The sequence below is a fragment of the Asterias rubens genome, chromosome 16 (genome assembly GCF_902459465.1).
Source record: "Asterias rubens chromosome 16, eAstRub1.3, whole genome shotgun sequence".
NCBI lineage: Eukaryota > Metazoa > Echinodermata > Asteroidea > Forcipulatida > Asteriidae > Asterias > Asterias rubens.
In genome coordinates this window covers 933,368-953,895 of record NC_047077.1, presented here as the reverse complement: position 1 = coordinate 953,895, position 20,528 = coordinate 933,368, and the positions used below count along the sequence as shown (strand labels likewise).

At 38.7% G+C, this 20,528-nt stretch overlaps 2 protein-coding genes across 2 annotated transcripts; both read right to left on the bottom strand.

Moving 5' to 3' along the window:
• Positions 1 to 1,193: 1,193 nt before the first annotated feature.
• LOC117301021 (melatonin receptor type 1B-B-like) lies at positions 1,194 to 2,279 on the bottom strand. The gene has a single exon (XM_033784904.1). The coding sequence runs from the start codon at positions 2,277 to 2,279 to the stop codon at positions 1,194 to 1,196; it is 1,086 nt and encodes a 361-aa protein (XP_033640795.1).
• Positions 2,280 to 6,982: 4,703 nt separating this feature from the next.
• LOC117301020 (melatonin receptor type 1B-B-like) lies at positions 6,983 to 8,074 on the bottom strand. Its single transcript, XM_033784903.1, has one exon. It carries the CDS (start codon positions 8,072 to 8,074, stop codon positions 6,983 to 6,985), a length of 1,092 nt encoding a protein of 363 aa, XP_033640794.1.
• Positions 8,075 to 20,528: the final 12,454 nt, after the last annotated feature.

Sequence of the window (20,528 nt, the reverse complement as noted above, 5' to 3'; positions counted from 1 at the left end):
TCAGTGGAGCCAGTTTGTGTACAAACGGCGTGGTTTAGTGAAATCACGTCACACTCATTGAACATGTTTTATCAAATACTGTATCTCATTGTGGTAATATATATAAAGCAGTTGACCAATCAGCTTCGAGTCAACCGGAATGGTGACGTATAGATGACACGCCTATGTGACAACATAAATAGGCATTTTGAAATATACAAGGAGTTGTGCTACCAAAACATAACCTACCGATTTATCACAACAATCAAATGTACGGTTTTAAAACCACAGTTTCTATGTCTTTTGTAACACCAAGATGTATAGAGAAAACATCCACAAGATGTTTTCTTCTTGAATATATAAATATAATACAAAATGATCATGAAGGGAGAGTTAATCTCGATTTACGTAAAGCTACAGATATTACGTTGCGATAAGATCAAAAATATCAATTAATCATTAATCAATCAAAAAAGTATTCCGATACTTTCTGCAGGGTTGGCTTTGCGCGTGGGTGGTGCCCCTTCATATTTGAATAAAAACCCACATAAAAACATACATAATTTTCATATACATTTATTATCTACGGGCGTTTCAAAACGCTTATCATTTATTATTTACAAACATGCATTTGAAATTGATGAATTGCGAGACTCATTTAATGCAACCCCTAGTGCCGGGGTTCACGGTTCATTGGCGCATTCAGCAGCCACTGTCAGTGTAAAAGGTTCTGTACGCGCATTTCACAACACACGGGACCTACAGCTGTATGTCCCATCCGAAGGACGAAGCAATATTGCTCAAAACAATACTTTGAGTCCAAGCTGTTTTACAAACTGCCGGCCATGGCCTACGACACAACGAATACAATTTTCAGTCTGAACACTAGAGTGTTATTTTTAAACGTTTACAACGATGATCTTGGTAAAATTAATTAACTGTAAATGTCAATATATTTTACAGTCAAATATTACACGTCCACACAGAGTTTTGACCAAAGTTGAAGAATATGTTTTACCGAAGTGCACAGAACATAAGAACCCCCATATAGTGCATGTAAAGCAGAGCTGTGTGTGTGGAAGTATCAAACCAGTAAGGACGTCACTCTAAAAACCAAGTCCAAACATTGGTTGAACAAAGGGGATTTCACGATTCATAGAGTAAACATAATGTGTGTGCATTATGTATAAAGACATTTCAGTAAGAGACGATGTTTATGCCCCTTTTTCTTTTCTTAGAGCACTGCTCGGCTTTTCTTTGTCCAGGTTTATCATCTCAGGCGACACTACATTTCGCCTGAAGCAACGTAAGATCAAGTAGGAGTAACCCTCCCTGAAATGACGGTTGGTGGCAGCATACAGGATCCCGTTGATGCTGCTGTTGGTGTGGACCACAATGGCTGCGACTACGTAAACAGTACGTGGCCATACGCGGTGCACATCCCCAAGAATAGCAATGGCGTACGGCGACCACATCACAATGAACACCACCCAGATCGTGAAAACGGAACGCAGCAAACGGATATCCGTATTTCGTAATTTGTTACGTTTATTGGTCGTTCCCTTTACAGAGCTCGCCCACTGCACGTTACCAGTAACGGTCTGTACGTCATCCTCTGCAGACCGCCTTGCGTTAGTCTCGGCCCGTTTTACAATGAAGATGATACGGACGTACGAGAAAGATGTAACAAGTAGCGGTACGCCAAACCCAAGGCTCACGACAAACAAATTGTAAGCATAAGACTTCGTGTAGTTATAGGTACACATCATAGTCCTCGAATCGAAAGTGTGAGCTCCCCAGCCCAGCAAATTCGGCAGGTCGAGTAAACAGCAAAACAACCACGTACCGGCCACAATGAACGGCACAGTGTGTGCGTTGTAGATCTTCGGGTATACCGTGTGGTGGCAGATGCGGACGTAACGATTGAAGCTGATGTGTGCGATGTTCCACCCTGAGCATACGCACGACGTGACGCAGAACACGCCCACCATGTCGCAAAGCACACGTTTATCGTCAAAGAATGTCCCCTCGCTCGCTATTCCTACGATTCCAAAGCTGTCTACGATTATAGTTACGCACAAGTCCGCAACGGCGAGGTTAATCACGAAAACATTACAGAGTACCCGCAGTTTTTTGTGCACCAAAACTGCTCCTATCACAAGAATGTTACCAACCAAACCCATGATCAGCATAATAATGGTACAGATGAGAAACACAACATTGGAGTTGAAGTCATTTGTATAATCAACGTTGGCGCTTATCGGGACCATCCCATCCACATGAGCTCTGGTAGTATTCATAGTTCTTGATAATTAATTCCAGTCACTGTGAAATAATAAAGTATTATGTTAATATTAGATGCCGGGTGGGGCAATGCAACGAGAAATGGGAGACTTTGGGGACTCTAGACTAACAGTATAGGTAAATCCACTGTCCTTAGAAGTGTAAGCGTGCTCAGAACTACGTATAAGCGATGGAAATTTACCTGGTATTTGTGCTGCCACCTAGCGTTCAAATGTCTTTCATTGTATATGCCTGTGGAGAAAGGTACAGGGGCTTCGTGAATTACGCACTGGGAGATCTGCCGTTTGAACTAACAAACATAATCAACGTTGACAACCATCACTTTACATGGCCTTTATGAGATTTGCATTTATATCCAAAGTACATGGTTATACAAACCTGTTATGTCAAGGGGACCACTATACAAACTAGGCTACACGTCTACACTTTCCGAAGCGGGCTTGCAGTAGTTTTCAGATATTTGTTTGCAAACAATGAAACAAGCCGCTTAGTCCACTTGCACACGAGCGCCATCGTTAACAAAAAATACCGCAGTGCATCTTGGGAAAGCAAGTAAAGTTACAAAATTTATCAAGCTGCCAATATATGGACACCATAATAACGTATAATAGTAAAATGCATTTATGTAGCGCTTAATACCAGGTTTCTAAGCGCTGCAAAACGTCATGTTGTATTTTATTTTCGATAACTATAAGCCAGGTTTTATAGTTGAATACCACATTGCTTTAAAAATAGAAACATCATCATGTGTCGAAAAAAATTCAGGGGAAAACAAAATTAAATAACCACAAGTTTATTAAAAACTCGTGCTATGAAGCTTTAAGCAATACTTCCCCTCAATACAATACAAAAATACATTAAAAAGGGTTAACATGAAGAAAAAAATCGTCAGCCAAGGCCGTAGGGAACAATTACAGATGCCTGTAAAACGCCCACCGCACTTTATTTTTGGCAAAAAAATATAACAACATTGTCTGTTTCGCCGACTTATAGTCTAATGAAATTATGCGGAGACTGCCATAATTGTTTGCAACTATACATGAAAATGACTAATTGTGCTTTTGAGCTTAAGTGAGCGAATGCCAAGCTATGAAGGTGATTGATAGGCATGGAGTCTGTTAATCGGAGTTTGTAGCCTTCCTTAAAATGTGCTTTGTGTTTTCTATGCAAATATCAATATTAGTTTTTAAATGTCAATGGTTGATACAGGTGGATTGCTTATGAAAGTGGATGCGCATTAAATGTCAATGGTTGATACAGGTGGATTGCTTATGAAAGTGGATGCGCATCCCAGCGAAGCAAATAAAAGGCATAGTATTTGGCCATGAAACGTGATGAAGACCTTTTATGGTGCATACTCTTATCTTTTTTTCCAATTTGCTCCTTCAACTAAATGGACGTAGTCCTATAGTAATTCAATGATGACAAGTGGAGAGTGCTAGTGTGCATTGCGATGCCTTCCCTGGCGAGGGGTCTGAGGCCTGATCAATGGCAAATAAAATACAAGTTCTGTAAATAATTATTCTCTTGTAGTCATCTGTTGAGCAGTAAGTTTGCTCCTATTTATTTTTGCTCTCCTTAGACAAGAAAACAGTGGTCCTAAGTATATTGGTTTTTAAAAACATTAACACATATCGCATCCAAAGGCTGATTTGTGCAGAGGATAGATTGTAGGAGGCGTGCAAGATGCTACATCGCATTACTTTATGCGATGGTCTTGTTTCAACTGTTGATATAAAAATTAATCCCATGCTATCTACTGTTTAACCATGGTTTCTGGGTACAATTCTGATTGAAAGAAACTGTCGCAGCGCCATAACATAATTTCTCGAGCAATAAATGCATAAGAAAATTTCCCCTTGAAAATATTTAATTTTGCTGTTTTTCTTGAATAAATTAGTTAATTGCTTTTCTATTTTATAATTGGTAAATTTCTGGCTCATAAAGACGATCACATAAGAACAAAACGGATCGAAATACTCTTTAAATACCCGAAGTCATCTTTTCAGTATCTGCATGCGTTTTACTAATTTTATACAAGTTACAATAATTGTGTCATGCTCCTATCTGCATTAAGACAATACTAATTAATTGTACGTGTTATTAATTTTGATTTTTATCAATTGAATCTTGCAGTTAGACTTACCACTAAAAAGCACGGGGCTATTTGAAGCACAAATACGTCGATGTCGTAACCAATGCATCATAAATAAAGGAGAACAAGCAAGCAAATTTTTACCAACACTGACTGCTTAAACCCGCTGTCTACTGGGACTTGATATTGCGTACCTGGTAAACCAAATCATTCGCATCCTTAACGGGGGAACATTCACTTATGAGGAAGACTGTCTTCTGATTGGTTAAACAGGACGCCAAAAATTAGACGTCATAATGATGGGCATGATTAAATAAATACATTTATTTAATGTGTACCGTAAAGTAACGAGGGTGTAGCAGAATTTATTGAATGCTTGTTCATTAATTTCACCCCTTGTGTTCACCTGTAAGGATGCGCACGTTATACACAAGCTATGCCTATTATAAGGAAACAGTTCACAGTCGATCTTTGTGTCTGATACAAAATGTTTTGTATAGGCACACAGATGTACCCTTTCGATTGACTTTCACTTTGATTACGTATATATTAAGTTGAGTCAAACGAGAGAAAAAAAACAGAAAAAAAAACTTGTACCGCGGTAGCCAACATCAAGTGCCATGCGCATGATCAGTGCGATGGATTGTGGATGAAATCTGAGAGTCCACGCAACAACACTGTGGCAGTAGATTCTGTGTGTTCCCCCCCCCCCACCCCTTCCCGATAATGGCGAACTGCGTACAAACTCTGATAGCGCCCTCTTGCGAACCCTCCTTCTTCGGTCCATGTTAACTTCCCATGGGGACAGAATCTCCGAGGGATAGTTACATGTAAACTACGGCAGGGCGTTCACGGCAGCTTGGTTTATTGTTTTAACTGTATACTCGATTTACCAGGACGCATCGCGGTAAATTTTAAGATGACGGTTGTGCACTGAAAATCACTTTCAAAACCCCAATTTTACAATATTTCAATAAAAACTATACGGTAAGTTACTAGGTCTCCTTTCGGCGACTTAACCAAACTCTTCCCAACTTCAGATTAATCGTATTACTTGGGACGAGTTAAGTTCTGTATCCATAATAGACTTGAGGACGCACTGAGCCCATCCTATTTGGAACGAGTTACTCGTCCTAACTAACATAGGATTATTCCTAGCGTTTCGTGAAATCGGCTGCTGATACATGTACATAATTTAATATCTTTAGACGCCCGTTCAATTGAGATTAGAGAATGAGTGCCGTAGTGGACTGGGTGCCTTAGTGGATTAGATAGAGTCTTTGTGGATGGCTGGATCTGATGGGTTCTTAGGGATGGGGCGAACGATTAGTTGATTCGGTGGTTTTATAACAAATTGATCGAACTATGTTTAAAGACACTGGGCACTATTATAAGTTATCACACAAGCGCGAGTGTAATACGGAAAAATATAGCGCTTCTGCGTCCCATATCCAACGAGGCCGTGATCGTTTCGGGTTTTGGTTTTTGTACGACCTCTTTTTTTTTCAAAAAAGTCGATGAATATACTAGATATAACATTAATATGATCAGACAATACCGTCGGTTAAAGCACATTGACTAATTCAATTTCAACTTCAAGGCATTGTAATTTTATTATACAAAATACCGATTGCATTGTTGTTTTATTCTGTCTTTTTAATTGTTCTTGTAAACCGGCGCTGGTTTATGTAATTTCTCGAATCAAAATAAACGTCCAGTGCATCTGAATTCAACTGGAATGAAATGAAAAGAGTAATACAACTATACTTTTTTTTGCGTCTCGCTGACGAACAGTTGAAATTACATCTACACTTTTGTTATTTTTACAATTCGACTGTACCGTCCTTTTTCCTTATGGTTTTAAGTTGATGACAGTTCAATCAAAACCATCGAACAATTAAGTTGTCTTACTGAGAAGTGTAGCCCTATAGTTTTTTTTTGTAAACAACAATATATCGTTGTAATATAATTACACATTTTGTGTGAGTTTATTTAATAACTTGAGGAACAAAAGAAATCCACAAAGTTTGTGATCTTCAAACTCTTTGTAGACTTTGACAGTTCCACACAGTGGTTTATATACAGTGTTAAAGGCTGTATTTAAGTGTACCAGAACGCACAAAGTGTTGTAACACAGAACTGAGTACGTTTCTGTGATTGACTGCCTTGACAGGGCAAGCATCTTGATCCAGGCTTTTTCAAACCTTTATTTTGCAATTTAAATGTGTTTAGGATAACGATTTATAGCCTGACCATCTGGCGTCACACTTCGAGGCTCGTGAATTATGGCAGAGTTCTGCTGTTGAGCCCACGTACATAATCACTATTGGCCCTGCATCATTTCAGACGTCCATCATGCTTCTGGAGATTCGCAGTTAAAATTCGATGTACATGTGTATACATATAAAGCCAACACCTGTCCTTATCCTTGCGGATAAGCAGGGGACCAGTCTAAACGAGACACTGCTGTAGAACACTGTCTGTTGTGCCAAAATAGTCCTTACTCTGGTTGTGCTAAAGTGCTTCTAATGTGTGCAGTGCAGTGGGTGCCTCTCTCCTTCACTTCAAGTGTAATTTTCTTTCAATTTCAGTTACCAAAACTTTCTACAGTGTCTCTTTTTCTTCGTCGGAGGTTCGACCACTCGGTTTTGCTGCCATTGTGGTGTCCATGTCGATCATCTCAGGCGACACTCTCCTTCCTCTGAAGCAACGCAAAATTAGGTAGGTGTAACCCTCCCGGAAGTGACGGTTGGTGGCAGCATACAGGATCCCGTTGATGCTGCTGTTGGTGTGGGCCAGAATTACAGCTACGACATAAATATTACGAGACCACACGTGGTACACATCCCCCAGGACGGTGAGGGCGTACGGCGACCACATCACAGTGAACACCACCCATATGGTGAAAACGGAACGCAGCAAACGGATATCCGTATTTCGTAATTTGTTGCGTTTATTGGTCGTTCCCTTTACGGAGCTCGCCCACTGTACGTTACCAGTAACAGTCTGTACGTCATCCTCTGCGGACCGCCTTGCGTTACTCTCGGCCCGTTTTACAATGAAGATGATACGGACGTACGAGAAAGATGTAACAAGTAGCGGTACGCCAAACCCAAGGCTCACGAAAAACACAGTGTAGGTGTACGACTCCTTGTAATCATAGGTACACATCATGATCCTAGCATCAAAATTATGAGCTCCCCAGCCAAGCAGATTGGGCAGATCAATGCAAAAGCATATGAGCCAGGTACCGGCCACAATGAACGGCACAGTTTGTACGTTGTAGATCTTTGGGTATACCGTGTGGTGGCAGATACGGACGTAACGATTGAAGCTGATGTGGGCGATGTTCCACATTGAGCATGCGCACGACGTGACGCAGAACACGCCAACCATGTCGCAAAGCACGCGTTTATCGTCAAAGAATGTCCCCTCGCTCGCTATTCCTACGATACCAAAGCTGTCTACAACGATAGTTACGCACAGGTCCGCAACGGCGAGGTTAATTACGAAAACATTGCTGAGAACCCTAAGTCTCTTGTGCACCAAAACTGCTCCTATCACAAGAATGTTCCCCACCAAACCCATGATCAGCATAATGACTGTACAGATGAGGAACACAACATTGGCACTGAAATCCTTGGTGTAGTCGATGTTGTGGCCAATAGAGAACGCCCCAGCTTCAGTAGTATTCATTATTCTTAAGGTACAAATACTTCCACGTCACTGTAAAACAATAAAGTATTATTATATTAGTATAAAGTGCCTTCATTGCATTGGAGATAACAAAGATGTGTTTTTAGCTCTGCCAGGGTCCAAGAAAGGAACATTACTGTAAATAGAAGAATGAGAGCCAGGCACATTCACAAACATTCCATTATTAACGGGAAGACGTGTTACAGCGATTCACTTTTGACTTTCTCATTATTGTAATCCGTACCATGGCATACCATGATCACATTCTCCCTTTTGCGTGAAATACACTGGTTTCCGGTTCTGAAAAAAGATTTCTTGATTATACCTGTGTACAAGGTTTAGTATCTCCAAGGTCTAAGAAAAAACAGCAATAGTATGGCCCTCAACTTTCCTTTGTTTCTGTGGCGCCATAGTTGTTGCAGTCTGAGCAGAATTATGAAATAGCTAAAATACACACAGTGGAATTTATTTAATAACAATGCTATTGACACATTTATTTTTGCAATAGCCGTTTAAATATTTCTTCTGGTGTCAACTAAATGTTCCTTTATGTACTTTTGTCGCCATTTTCTTATAGTTTCTCTATTTTCATATTAAAGGCAGTGGACACTATTGGTAATTACTCAAAATAATTGTTAGCATAAAACCTTTCTTGGTGACGAGTAATGGGGAGAGGTTGATGGTGTACAAATATTTACTGCTTCGAGTGCTATGGTTAAAACTATGACTCCCGAGGTGATCCCCGGAGCGTTCTATTTTCCCGAGGCGAAGCCGAGGGGAAATAGAACGCTACAGGGATCACCGAGGGAGTCATAGTTTTAACCATTGCACGAGTAAAAGCAGTCAATATTTGTTTTATAACACCCCAAACATTTCTAATTACTGAACTATATTATTATTAAGTTACAGACCTGAATGCTACAATCCACGGACGACGCTAATACAGATTGCAAAAACTTTTACTGTGCTGCATGTAGTGTCGTGCAATCCGAAATAGTTACAGACTATTAATTTATCATCCTCGTACACGCAACGGACGTCTGGGTACTGCACGCCGTGTGCTAGTCTTCGGACTAGCGCACGGCAAACCGACGCACTATCACACGGCCGTCGTCTAGCAAAACTAAGACATGTCATGTGACGCGCTCTAAACCAATGAGCAGGCAGAATACTTGTAAGAGGTGTTATAATATAAAATATTGTGAAAACGGCTCCCTCTGAAGTGCCATAGTTTTCGAGAAAGAAGTAGTTTTCCATGAATTTGATTTCGATACCTCAGATTTAGAACTTGAGGTCTCAAAATCAGCCATCTATACGCACACAACTTTGTGTGACAAGGGTGTTTTTTATCCTTTCATTATTATCTCGCAACTTCGATGACCGATTTAGCTCAAATTTTCACAGGTTAGTTATTTTATGCATATACACCAACTGTGGAGGTTAGTCACTGACAATTACCAATAGTGTCCAGTGTATTTAAAGCGCATAATATAGAGACTTTTCTCTGTCATAATAGGGTTTAATGCGTAACGCAGTAAACCGATTTAACACCGGGAAATATGCATAATAGTCACGTTGCACAGTCGGGGCTAAGCGATTGGGATTGTCAGGGCGCACTCAGACGTGGTTCCATTGTTCTTTTCAACCAACCAAAGCAATGCATTTCGGGGAAAGGGTGCTTTTATTTCTGGGAACCGTCATTGAATATTCTGCCACCGAGGAGTTAAGATAGATTGTATAGTTGCGCAAAATTCCCTCCCTCCCTCTCTGGGGTTAATGGAAGGGTCAGGGTATTACGGCGTACGGGATACAGATTGAGTTGACTAATAATCTTACAACTTACACTTAAAGCGGTAAGTTTAGGTTGTTCCTATACAAAAGAAGCTAATAGGCATGGCAGCCTGTGAGGAAGTGGTAAATTAATTTATGTGAATTGATATGGATAACTATGGTGGTAATAAAATGATGTGATTGTATATAAAGAAGTAAATTAATTTGGTACCTTCTTGGCAACTCGCTGGAAGTGGGAACCTCATTGACCCGGAGTTTTCTCCAGTCAATGTGAGTGCATTTATAATTATAATAATTGTAATTGGTCTGGTACCTTCTTTGGCAAATCGCCGAGAAGTGGGAACCTTTGCGGATTGGAAATTTACCGTTCGCAAAGTGAGGAATTGGTAACCTTTGCGAATTGGCTGCAAAGTGTATTTATAATTGGAACTGATGGTATACTTCTTTATGAGTGGTATCACTGGATGGAATTAAATAAAGGGAAATCCCTTATATTATTATGAATTGGCGTTTTACCACGGCATTCAGAGTACAGAATAAATTAACTTTTGACAGAGTTCACTGCAACAACAACGGTTTCATTTTCATTTTTTAATCCGATTTTAACCGAGTGAAGCTCGGTTCATACTTCCTGCGAGTGCGATCGAACATGACGTCACAAACAAATTTGCAATGACTTATTCGTATCAGTTGATCGAAACAATGTTTTGCTTATTATTTTCTCTATTTCCGTACGCAAGGAATTTAAATCGCCATTGTGCGAGTGACAGGAGCGAAGGATAGACTAATCTCACTGAATATTTTCTTGCTATTTAAGTCTGATGTGAGACCGATTCGAACTGATTATGAATATTATTCTCTCATTTTGTCAATCCTATTTCGAAAGTATAAAAAAAATACCCTGTGATTTTACTATTGCCTTATCTGATGGTGCATCTAAAGGTGAAATTGGGAGGCACGTTCCAATTAAATTTTGGCTTTTTTGTTTCCATACTGACATTTTGTTTCCAATCAAAAGAAGGTGAACGAACACAAAGCAAACATTTAATAAAAATGGAATCAGGAACGATTGACCGAACTTCCCGCTGTCCTTCTGCCCTCCTATGTCGATTTTACGTGGACCCCCCCCCCCCCCCCTCCACTCTAAAAAGTAATTCAAAAACTTACAAGCACGCTATCTTTTCGAAGGCTGAGCAAAAAATATGCAACCCAGATAAAGGTTACCATGAAAATAACACGCCGCGTGTTCAATTTGTGACTGGTATCCCATTCATCAAGATTTCCAGTTTGACAACAGAACTGAAAGCAATTGACCTGAGCCGAATTTCCAAAAAAAAGATACTGCTCAAAAATCCCATGCTTAGCAAGAACTAGCAGGATACCATTCACAAGTTGTACATTTGACCTATTATTTGGGATAACCTTGTTCTGGTTAGCCTAATTAAGTTTTGCATAGCTCATTTTATTTCTTTTAGCAGTTTTATGAAATTGGGCCCTGATAATTTTCATATTTTACTCCGATTTCCAGATTTGTTGATTTAATTTAATTTTTATCTATGGCTCTATGCTTGTCCCTCAATTAAAACAGTTACGACCTAAGAAAGTCAAAACCTTTTATCGCAAATAATGTAGGCCAGTTCTGGTGATCAACAATTCTATTATTTCCCAAGGGTCAAATATCATGCTCGATGGAACATAGTGGCCTAGATATCTTGTTGTAGTTTTTATTTCTTGATAGTAATTAACTTAATATCCCAAGATGTCGGCCTCGACAAGACTTAACTCAATCAATTAATTTCCCCTTCCATTCAGCTGCTCTTTATAAACTATTTAATAAAGTATAACTCGTCCCTTGAAAATATTGTTTGTATTTTTATTACCTTACACCCACGGTTTGCATTAAGCAATACAAATTGATTAGACGGAGCAGCAAAGACCAATATTCCTCAGCAATCATAGTTTGAACGCCCAATAATAATGACGAAACAGAGCCATTCAAATTTCATTTCATTTGTGTTTGCATCTGTGACGTCGACGTCTTAAACAAACTAAATGAATTCTAATAAATAATGACATAAAATAGGGTTTCGTTTGTATGTGATATGTGACAGACATTTAATGTCACATGATGATCCCTCATGGGCCGTCTATAAAAGTCATGAATACATGACCGCTTCAGAAACACCTCTTTGAAGTCATCATCTGATCTCACGTTACCTTAGCAACGTAGTGACCCTAATTCATGGATCAAATACATAACAGCTGCGTGCAAACCGTATTGTTTCTTTCAAATGGTCGGAAGAGCTCTGTTGCATCAAAAGTAGGCTTATACCAAGCATTACCGCGTTTGCGCTTTTCGTGTTCAACTTTGATGGTATAAAAACTAATAGCTTTTAACATAACCACGTGAATTTGAAGTGAAATAGTTCTTAAAAATGCGTTTTACTATCGGAGGCTGCCGAAGTTTCAAATTTTACAGTGATTTGATAGGAAGTATCACGACCACCGCGATCAAAACAAACAATTTTTAGTGATCACAGTTGCCAATATCAGACAACTATTTTGAACAGAAAACAAAATAATGGTTTATACGAATATGGAGTTACAACATTTATATGAAAGTTTATAAAGGATTTTTTTTAGACCACTCGCAATTGAACATAACTTTTAGCAGCAGTGTCACCGCAAACAAATCTGTTGTGAAATAATTATGTTATTGCCATAATAAAACTTTTTTTTTTTTTTGTTTTTTTTTTCATTACAAAGTTGCAGAATGAGCTTTCGCAAACTGCGTAACAAGCAAAATGACGGCCTTACGTTTCGACCCTGCAGAGTCTTTATGGCTGATCATTTATTTACGTATTTAAGTATTTACCTTTCAATTAAATAAAATATTTCTATTATCATTCCCATGCCATCTGGCTGTTTTCTTTATTTAATTCCTTAATATTTAGTTCCCTAAATTTTGTGTATTTTATTATAAATTCGTATTGATCACATGTTAAAATAAATCCCTATTTACTTTACGGCAACACTTTTACAACATGTACTTACCAAAAAATCAAAGCTATTTCAGGAACACCTTTGATCGACGCTAACGCAACACAACAACAGGAGAAACCAAGCGAGCAATTTAACTACCGACGCTCACCCCAGTTGCTAAACCACTACCGACTGAGACTTGGTGATATTGCGTACTGAGGTAAACCAAAATCATCCGCTTCCAAACCGGGGGTGAAACGCTCACTGATTTTATTGAGGGCTTCGGTCTTCTGATTGGTTGAACAGAGTGTCCAAAACCATGATGTCACAATGACAGTGCGCATGATTTCATTGCAGCAAGCTGATTCGTCGATGACATAACGAGATGGCTCTCGTTGCGTCTTCTAAAGATCCTAGATAAGATAATCGACCATTTATTTGTTTATTGATTTATTGACTTTTACATTTTTGTTTTATTTTTTTATTTTATTTTTTGTTGGGTGGTCATTGAAGAAACAAAACATTTAAACATTAAAAGGAATCCATCTGCGTATCAAACAATACACTATCTTCACTCATGACACAGAAATTCTGCATTCTAATCGTATAACTCTATTCGTTGAAATCGAAGCGATTTAATTGGGCCTATAAATTGCCTGACTCTTCCTCACTGCGTCATTTATAAAGACCTATAGAGGAACCCGCAGTCAGTAATTTTGATCATTAAGCTGTGTTCTGGTTGCTTCTCTACACAAAAAATCGTAAAATGTTGGTTTAAATTATTTTACAATTGGTACTTTTTAAATCAGTTAAAAAGTATGCCGATATGTACCTGTGTATAGAAGAAATGGCAAAATATTGGGCGGTGACGACGAATAGGAGAAAACAAACTTTAATAAAGTGTTTGTAAAATCCTGATCGATCTGAAAACCACCAGTCCGAGGCGGGACTCGAACCGAAGTACACTGGTCCCCTGTGATTAAGACAGGTATTAGAACCAGTGATATATCCGTGGATACAATATTATTATTATTGGTTTATTAAAACACATTCAAACATCGCCGCCACACAAGCTGAATTGAGTTTAAAATACAGAGATTACAGTGTATAATGCACACAAAAATGCTATGTAAAAACGTGTATGTAGAATTTTACTCTTTCGCCTGTCCAAACTTGAAGCAGAGCAAACTGAAACTAACTTTACTGTGTTATTCAGTAAAAAATTACCCCAAAGGTGAACATGGAAGGGTGTAAAAAATAACGACTGTCTACTCCCGTAACGAGAGACTCTGCCAAAGAACCAAACTTTTTTTACCTGCGCACCATAATTCAGAGATCAAACTTCCTTGTGTTTATAATTCTTCTTTTTTTGACTATAAGGACGAACTTGGAGACGAGTGATTTGTACGACAGGCACCACGTCCATGAGTGAATAATCTAATTATATGATAGCTTGAAGGACTATATGGTTTGCAAAAGAAGCAAAATATACAGCGCAAAGTTCTGGGCACGTTTGAACTTTTGAAAATTTAGCCAAACAAGAAAATTCGTCTCGTGAGCTCTCTCCCTACTTCCTCAAATAAACCAATAATTTAATAATCCATGGAATGAAATCAAACAATGCAGAGATCAATACTTCCATGGCATTCAAATTGTCGTATCACTATCTGACGTAATTAAAATTACGTGTTTTCATAATATTTTAGTTTAGTACGTAAACTTGGCCTTTTCAAAAGAAAATTTCTTCGGAGAGAGAAGGATTCTAAAAGCAAATCCTGATGATTTTGTTAAAGCAAGAATGCATATCTTGAAGATGTTATAGGTACAATTTCTGGCCGATTTGACACCGGTATATGCAGTTAAATTTGAAATGGCTATTTTCATTTTAATGAATATAACAACTTTCATTTAAGGCAATATATAAAACAAATTCATCAATGAAAGGTGACAGTTAATAGGAACGTTTAATGATTTATCGTCAGGATCCTGATTTGATCTCATGCCCATTGACCATCATGTACAAATAGTTTTGCATGTTACACTGGTATTTTGTGCACTGTCCGTGATGTGAATGTGGGCATGTCTACGCGTTCAAACCGAGGACTTGGAGAAGGTTATAACAAAAGGGATCCGGGAAAAATTCACACCGAGGACGTCCTCGATTTGATTTCGTGTACAAAACCAATGTGGACGTCTGAAAAATAAACTATGTCCAAACAATGGGAGAACAAAAAGAAGTCCTCGGTTTACACCATAAACACAGCTGTGTGTGAGGGGGTGCGTGTGTGTGTGTGTTTTTCATTGTGACAAAACTCAGCTGTCTACCCTTTAAAATAAACTGTTTTACTAACCCCCCCCCCCCCTTTTTGTTATTTGAAGCCAAACCTATATCTGAAGTAAGTCATATTTGACAATAACTGTCTACAGCAAAGCCCATGATTGCAAAGGCAGGCACAGTATTCATCAAATTTAGAGCCACAGTTTTTAAATAATTTATAAGGTATTTACAATATCACAATGGAAGACAAACCCTTCCAAGTTAAACAAATCGAATCAATGCTATTTCTGGGGAAAAAAAATTGGCAAATTGGTTGTTCATCCGGGATGGAGCACGTCACGGGGCTTTTTGCGAAACGCAACGTTGAGTTCAGGTCAAAATTACGTGTTTGAAGTATTTATAAACATTTTTATGGAATGTAAACTGAATAATAATATCAACATTATATCGAAGTCTTATGTAGCGCACATATAATCTACTAACAAGGTACTCAAGGCGCTTAGTTTTACTTACAGAAAGTTATGTTATTGAAAGTTATGAATTCTGAGACCCAAGTATGTAGTATCTTATAAGGGTTTCCAGGGTTACTACGGCGCATTCAGCAAACACAGCCAGGAACACCGGGGCGAACCCCTTCTCTTTTCGATAAGCACACTGGGTTATTTTACATGCGTTACACAACACATGGGACCAACGGCTTTACGTCCCATCCGAAGGACGAAGCAATGGTTAAGTGTCTTGCTTATAAGGACACTTAGTGGTACGAACTGGGGATTCGAACCCACACTCTGCTGATCAGAAACATGTCTGGTCATTGAACACTTGTCAATGAGTTTCATAAAATCTTACTCCTTCTTTCTACTCGTCTACTTCTTTAAGTCCCTATTTGTTGCTGCATCAGGTTGCTCTTGATGTGAGCTGTAAAGACTAAATCCCCAATACAGTTTTGTAAGTCAGGTTGCTCTTGATGTGAGCTGTACAGACTAAATCCCTAGTACAGTTTTGTAAAAATAATACAGTTTTGTCAGTCTGTCTACCTAAAGTTTGTGTACATCGGTACAGTTCAAGTGCTGTCTGATTTGGTAATGTGGCAACCAACACATGGAAAGATGAGCAGAGGAATGTCTGTCAAGACATACATCAACCAACTGTGAAGACTACAACCTAATATGAGGACAATTAGACAAGTGTATGCTGGACAGGAGCATTTTGGAACGACATCACAAAAGCCCAGTGGAAGCCGTTAGAACGAGTGTCAATACCCAATGATGAGTATTGTTACCATAAGTATGACTTATTTCTCACTTTGTTGCCTGGCTCTTCATGCTAGACTGAACCGTATTAAAATGAAGCCCACAAAAGTAGATTACCGATTAACAGTTTTGTTTAATTGGGCCCTGGGCCAAATTTCATATAGCAGCTAAGCAGAAAACACTGCATAGCAAGTTCTCTGCTTAGCTTATTTCTGTGCTAAGCAAACAAATACATTGAACTTACCCTGAAGCCTAGTCTCAGCACGGCAGATGCAAATGCACACACAGCTCCTTAATAAACCACATCAGCATCTGTAGTAGTGTCTACTAGTTATCTCGCTCTATACCTATCGAGGAATAATAAAGCAATATTATGTCAATTAATTAAATGTATGCTACTGATTCGTCTTGCTGATCCCAATTATGGAGAGCCAACATCAACAATCCAAGAACCGCTTATACCAAGTCATTTCCCTTGTAATGTATAACTTAATATTATTTGAAATAACAAGTTGCAACCCTATAAAGGCACTTGGCACGTTTGGTTATTGTCAAAGATCTGTATTCTCACTTGGTTTATGTCAACAAATGCATAAAATAACAGACAATAACAGTCGAAGTTGCGAGAGAATAATGGGAGAAAGAAAAAACACCCCTGTCGCACAAGTTGTGTTCAGTTGCTTGAATCTGAGCACTCGAATTCAATTCAAATATATTACTGAGAAATTGATTTTTTCTCAAAAACTACGTTACTTCAGAGGGAGCCGTTTCTCACAATGTTTTATACTACCAACAGATCTAGTGTGCAGTGCCTTTAACATAAGGAGGGCCATATAGCGAAGTCTGGACGTTATGAACCGAACATTTCCAGAGTAAAACACATTCTATACGCTTTAATGTGACAATGTGGTGTTTTCAAAGCTATTTAAAACTGGTATTATCAAAAAACAGACAAAATTACATAGCAAGGGCTTGTTGAAGAAAAATGCAAAGTGAACTTGGTCAGAAGTACCCCTATGTAAAAAGAAATTGTAAAAAAGTTAAAAAAAACGGTTCCCCCCCCCCTTGAGCCTCCCTAACGTGTTACCCTAGTTAGATGATGCAACAAACATTGGTAATAACTCATTTTAGAATCAAGCGGTCATCCATTAAACCTCGTTTTGCCATCGTAGTGCTTTTTAATTGGGATTTTTGTTTCTATAAATCAATTTAGAAAAAGCCATCCTTAATAAACAAAAACCGGAAACTTTTTGAGGATGACAACTAGTGTGCAGCAAAAAGAAATTGCGGCCTGGCTTCGTGTCCTTCTTTCTGTCCTTCATTAAGTCCAGATTTGTCTGTCCTTCATTATTAAGCCGTGGTCAGCCCATTTTAAGCACGTGGTCAGCCTATTTTAAGCGATTTTCAATTTTGTCCAAACAAAGATACCGTTTTAAACACGATCATCTTTGAAGAGTAAATTCCAGTCTTCATGAAAATGCATTAAATCTCGAAATTTCATCAAATTATAAACCGATTTCCAAAAAATAAAACAGTTTAAAACGATTTTATTAGTTTGTTTTTGTCGTCATGCACGTTCGTCTCTCGCTTTATTTTAGAAATATTTCCCAAGACAATTGATGATATAAAGACAAAAGTCTAAAACAGGAGCAAATCGATTTTTTGTTTAAAACCGCAGACAGAAGTTTTTGCCTTCGTTTTTATAATTTTTTCAATCCTACCAACCGTTGTGTACACCTAAGTTACTATTTTATTGTTTAGGTATTCAGATTGCAAGGATATTGCTTAAGGCTCTGTGCACGTTCGCACATCTCATAATCGCAATAAGAAATGAATTCCTTTGGGACAACATAGTACTCTATCAAATAGTAGGGGGGTTGGGAGGCAAAGTACAAAGTAGGGTAAACCTTTTTTTTTAACCGTTCGATTGTTTTAGTCATAATGAGTGTTTTAATTGTTTTTTATTAAACAACAACACTTTGTGAATTTTGAAAGGTGGTAATAGTTTTTTGATGTGTCACCGTTAATCTGGAGTGGTAATCATTCACACGGGAAGAATAATATTTTACGGAGGCAACATGAGGCAATTATCCCGGTACCTGCTCTGCCTTTCTGTCAATTGAAAAGCAACAGTATAATGTTCATTGTCCTTACTGGATGATACCATTTATTGTCAATAGTAATCAACCTTGCCCAGTTCATGCATAATAGACAAATCCAGGCGCGCACCGGGCGCACAGGTATTGAGCACCGCACGCCACTGCTGCGGTGTCTTCAACGCCTAATTTGTGCACAAAAAGACACCACAGTTGGTAATTTTTCAATAGAGGGCGCTACCAATTTTGTTTCGTCGGATTGGTCTATAATCTCGCCTAACGGACAGATCGCCTCTTCTTTGTCTCCAATACAAATTTTGAATCTCAGATATCAGAAAGGCATCTAAACTGTCCCCCTACGATTCCAGTTTGGTTTCATAGATTATGTGAAAAATACTTCGCAAATACGGATTATTTGCTTACTGCAAGCAGAGCCATGAATATTAATATTTGGCCCGGTGCACGTCGAGTTGTTAACCACCGTGGTTAACAACTCGACGTTTCACCATCGATGCTCCATCGTCTTCATGATACGATCGGAGGACGATGCGTAATACATGAATTGGCAGAGTGACCTCTCGTATGACATAACATCTGTCAGTATTCCGAGGGACCCCTGTACTCAATTAATACTTGCAACTCCATTAATGGTTATTTCGCTTCTGGAGGCTAAAGTCGATGTTTAAAGGCCCATTACTGCAACTTCATGTCCTTGCTCCAAGTGATTTTCATTTACTTTTTATAAGGCGCCGGGTAGATAATGTTAAAACGTGAAAAAGGTGCTTATAGTGGCAATTGAAAGAGAACAGTTGATGGCAGTGACCCCAAGGGATGCTCCCCATTACCATCCGAGGACGAGTCGTCCATTGACGCAGGGCTATTGACAGTGTCGCAACATAGAACTTTCAATCTGAAGTTACTTTAAAAAGCACTTAACAGACACCTTCAAAACATCCTCGAAAACACATCTGAATAAAACAACTTTTTTTCAGAATACCCTCCCCAACCACCACCACCAAGAAAATTGCACTTGGATTAGTGACAATTTTAATTACCGCCCCCCCCCCTCAACAAGATTTGTGTCTTACCCTATACGAAAATTTCTCGTCAAGCCTCTGACTCTCCAATGATATGATTTTTTTCATGTCTACTCTAAAATATATGTGTAGTTTCAAGTCCACCCAAGCTTTCCTTTGATACGAAACGTTTAAAAGTTTAAGAGGGAAAACAAGTATAGAAACAACAGGTTGTAAATTTAACTTTCTGGTAAAAATGTTCTTGATGTTGCAGTATAACAATGCACATATAGACTTTGTATTGGCATTATACTACCGATAATATTATGACAAGGGATCATTTGGGAGTCCCAAGTCGGTGATTCTTGTCTTACATCGACCAAAGAAATCCACCGTTTTAAATCGCTTGGTTTTCACTTCAGGTTACACACCCATAGGTAGAAATAGCTCATCAATGCCACAATAGTTTTACGGTACAGTTTCCCATCCATTAGTGGAAAACTTCGTCGTAGTCATTTGGCTATATTCAGTGACCGTTGCAATTAACAGAGCTCTTAACTTAAAGGAACACGTTCCCGTGGATCGGACGAGTTGGTCTACAAAAAGCGTTTGTAACCATTTGTTTTAAAATGCATTGCATATGGTTGGAAAGATGTTTTAAAAGTAGAATATAATGATCCACACAAGTATCCCTCAAAATTGCACGGTTTTCTTTTTACGTCGTGAACTATCACGGTCGGCCATTTATGGGAGCCAAAATTTGGACTCCCATAAATGGCCGACCGTGTTGTTGGACGAGGTAAAAAGAAAACCACGCAATTTCGAGGCATGTTTGTGTGGATCATTGTATTCTACTTTTACAACATCTTTCTAACCATTTATGCATTTTATAACAAACGGTTACAAAACGCTTTTCAAAGAACAACTCGACCGATCCAAGGCAACGTGTTCCTTTAAGTAAATCTGCAATTTTACAATTATTGTGAGTTATCCAAGAAGCAATCGCCAAATCAGTCACAACAAACGTTTGCATGCAAA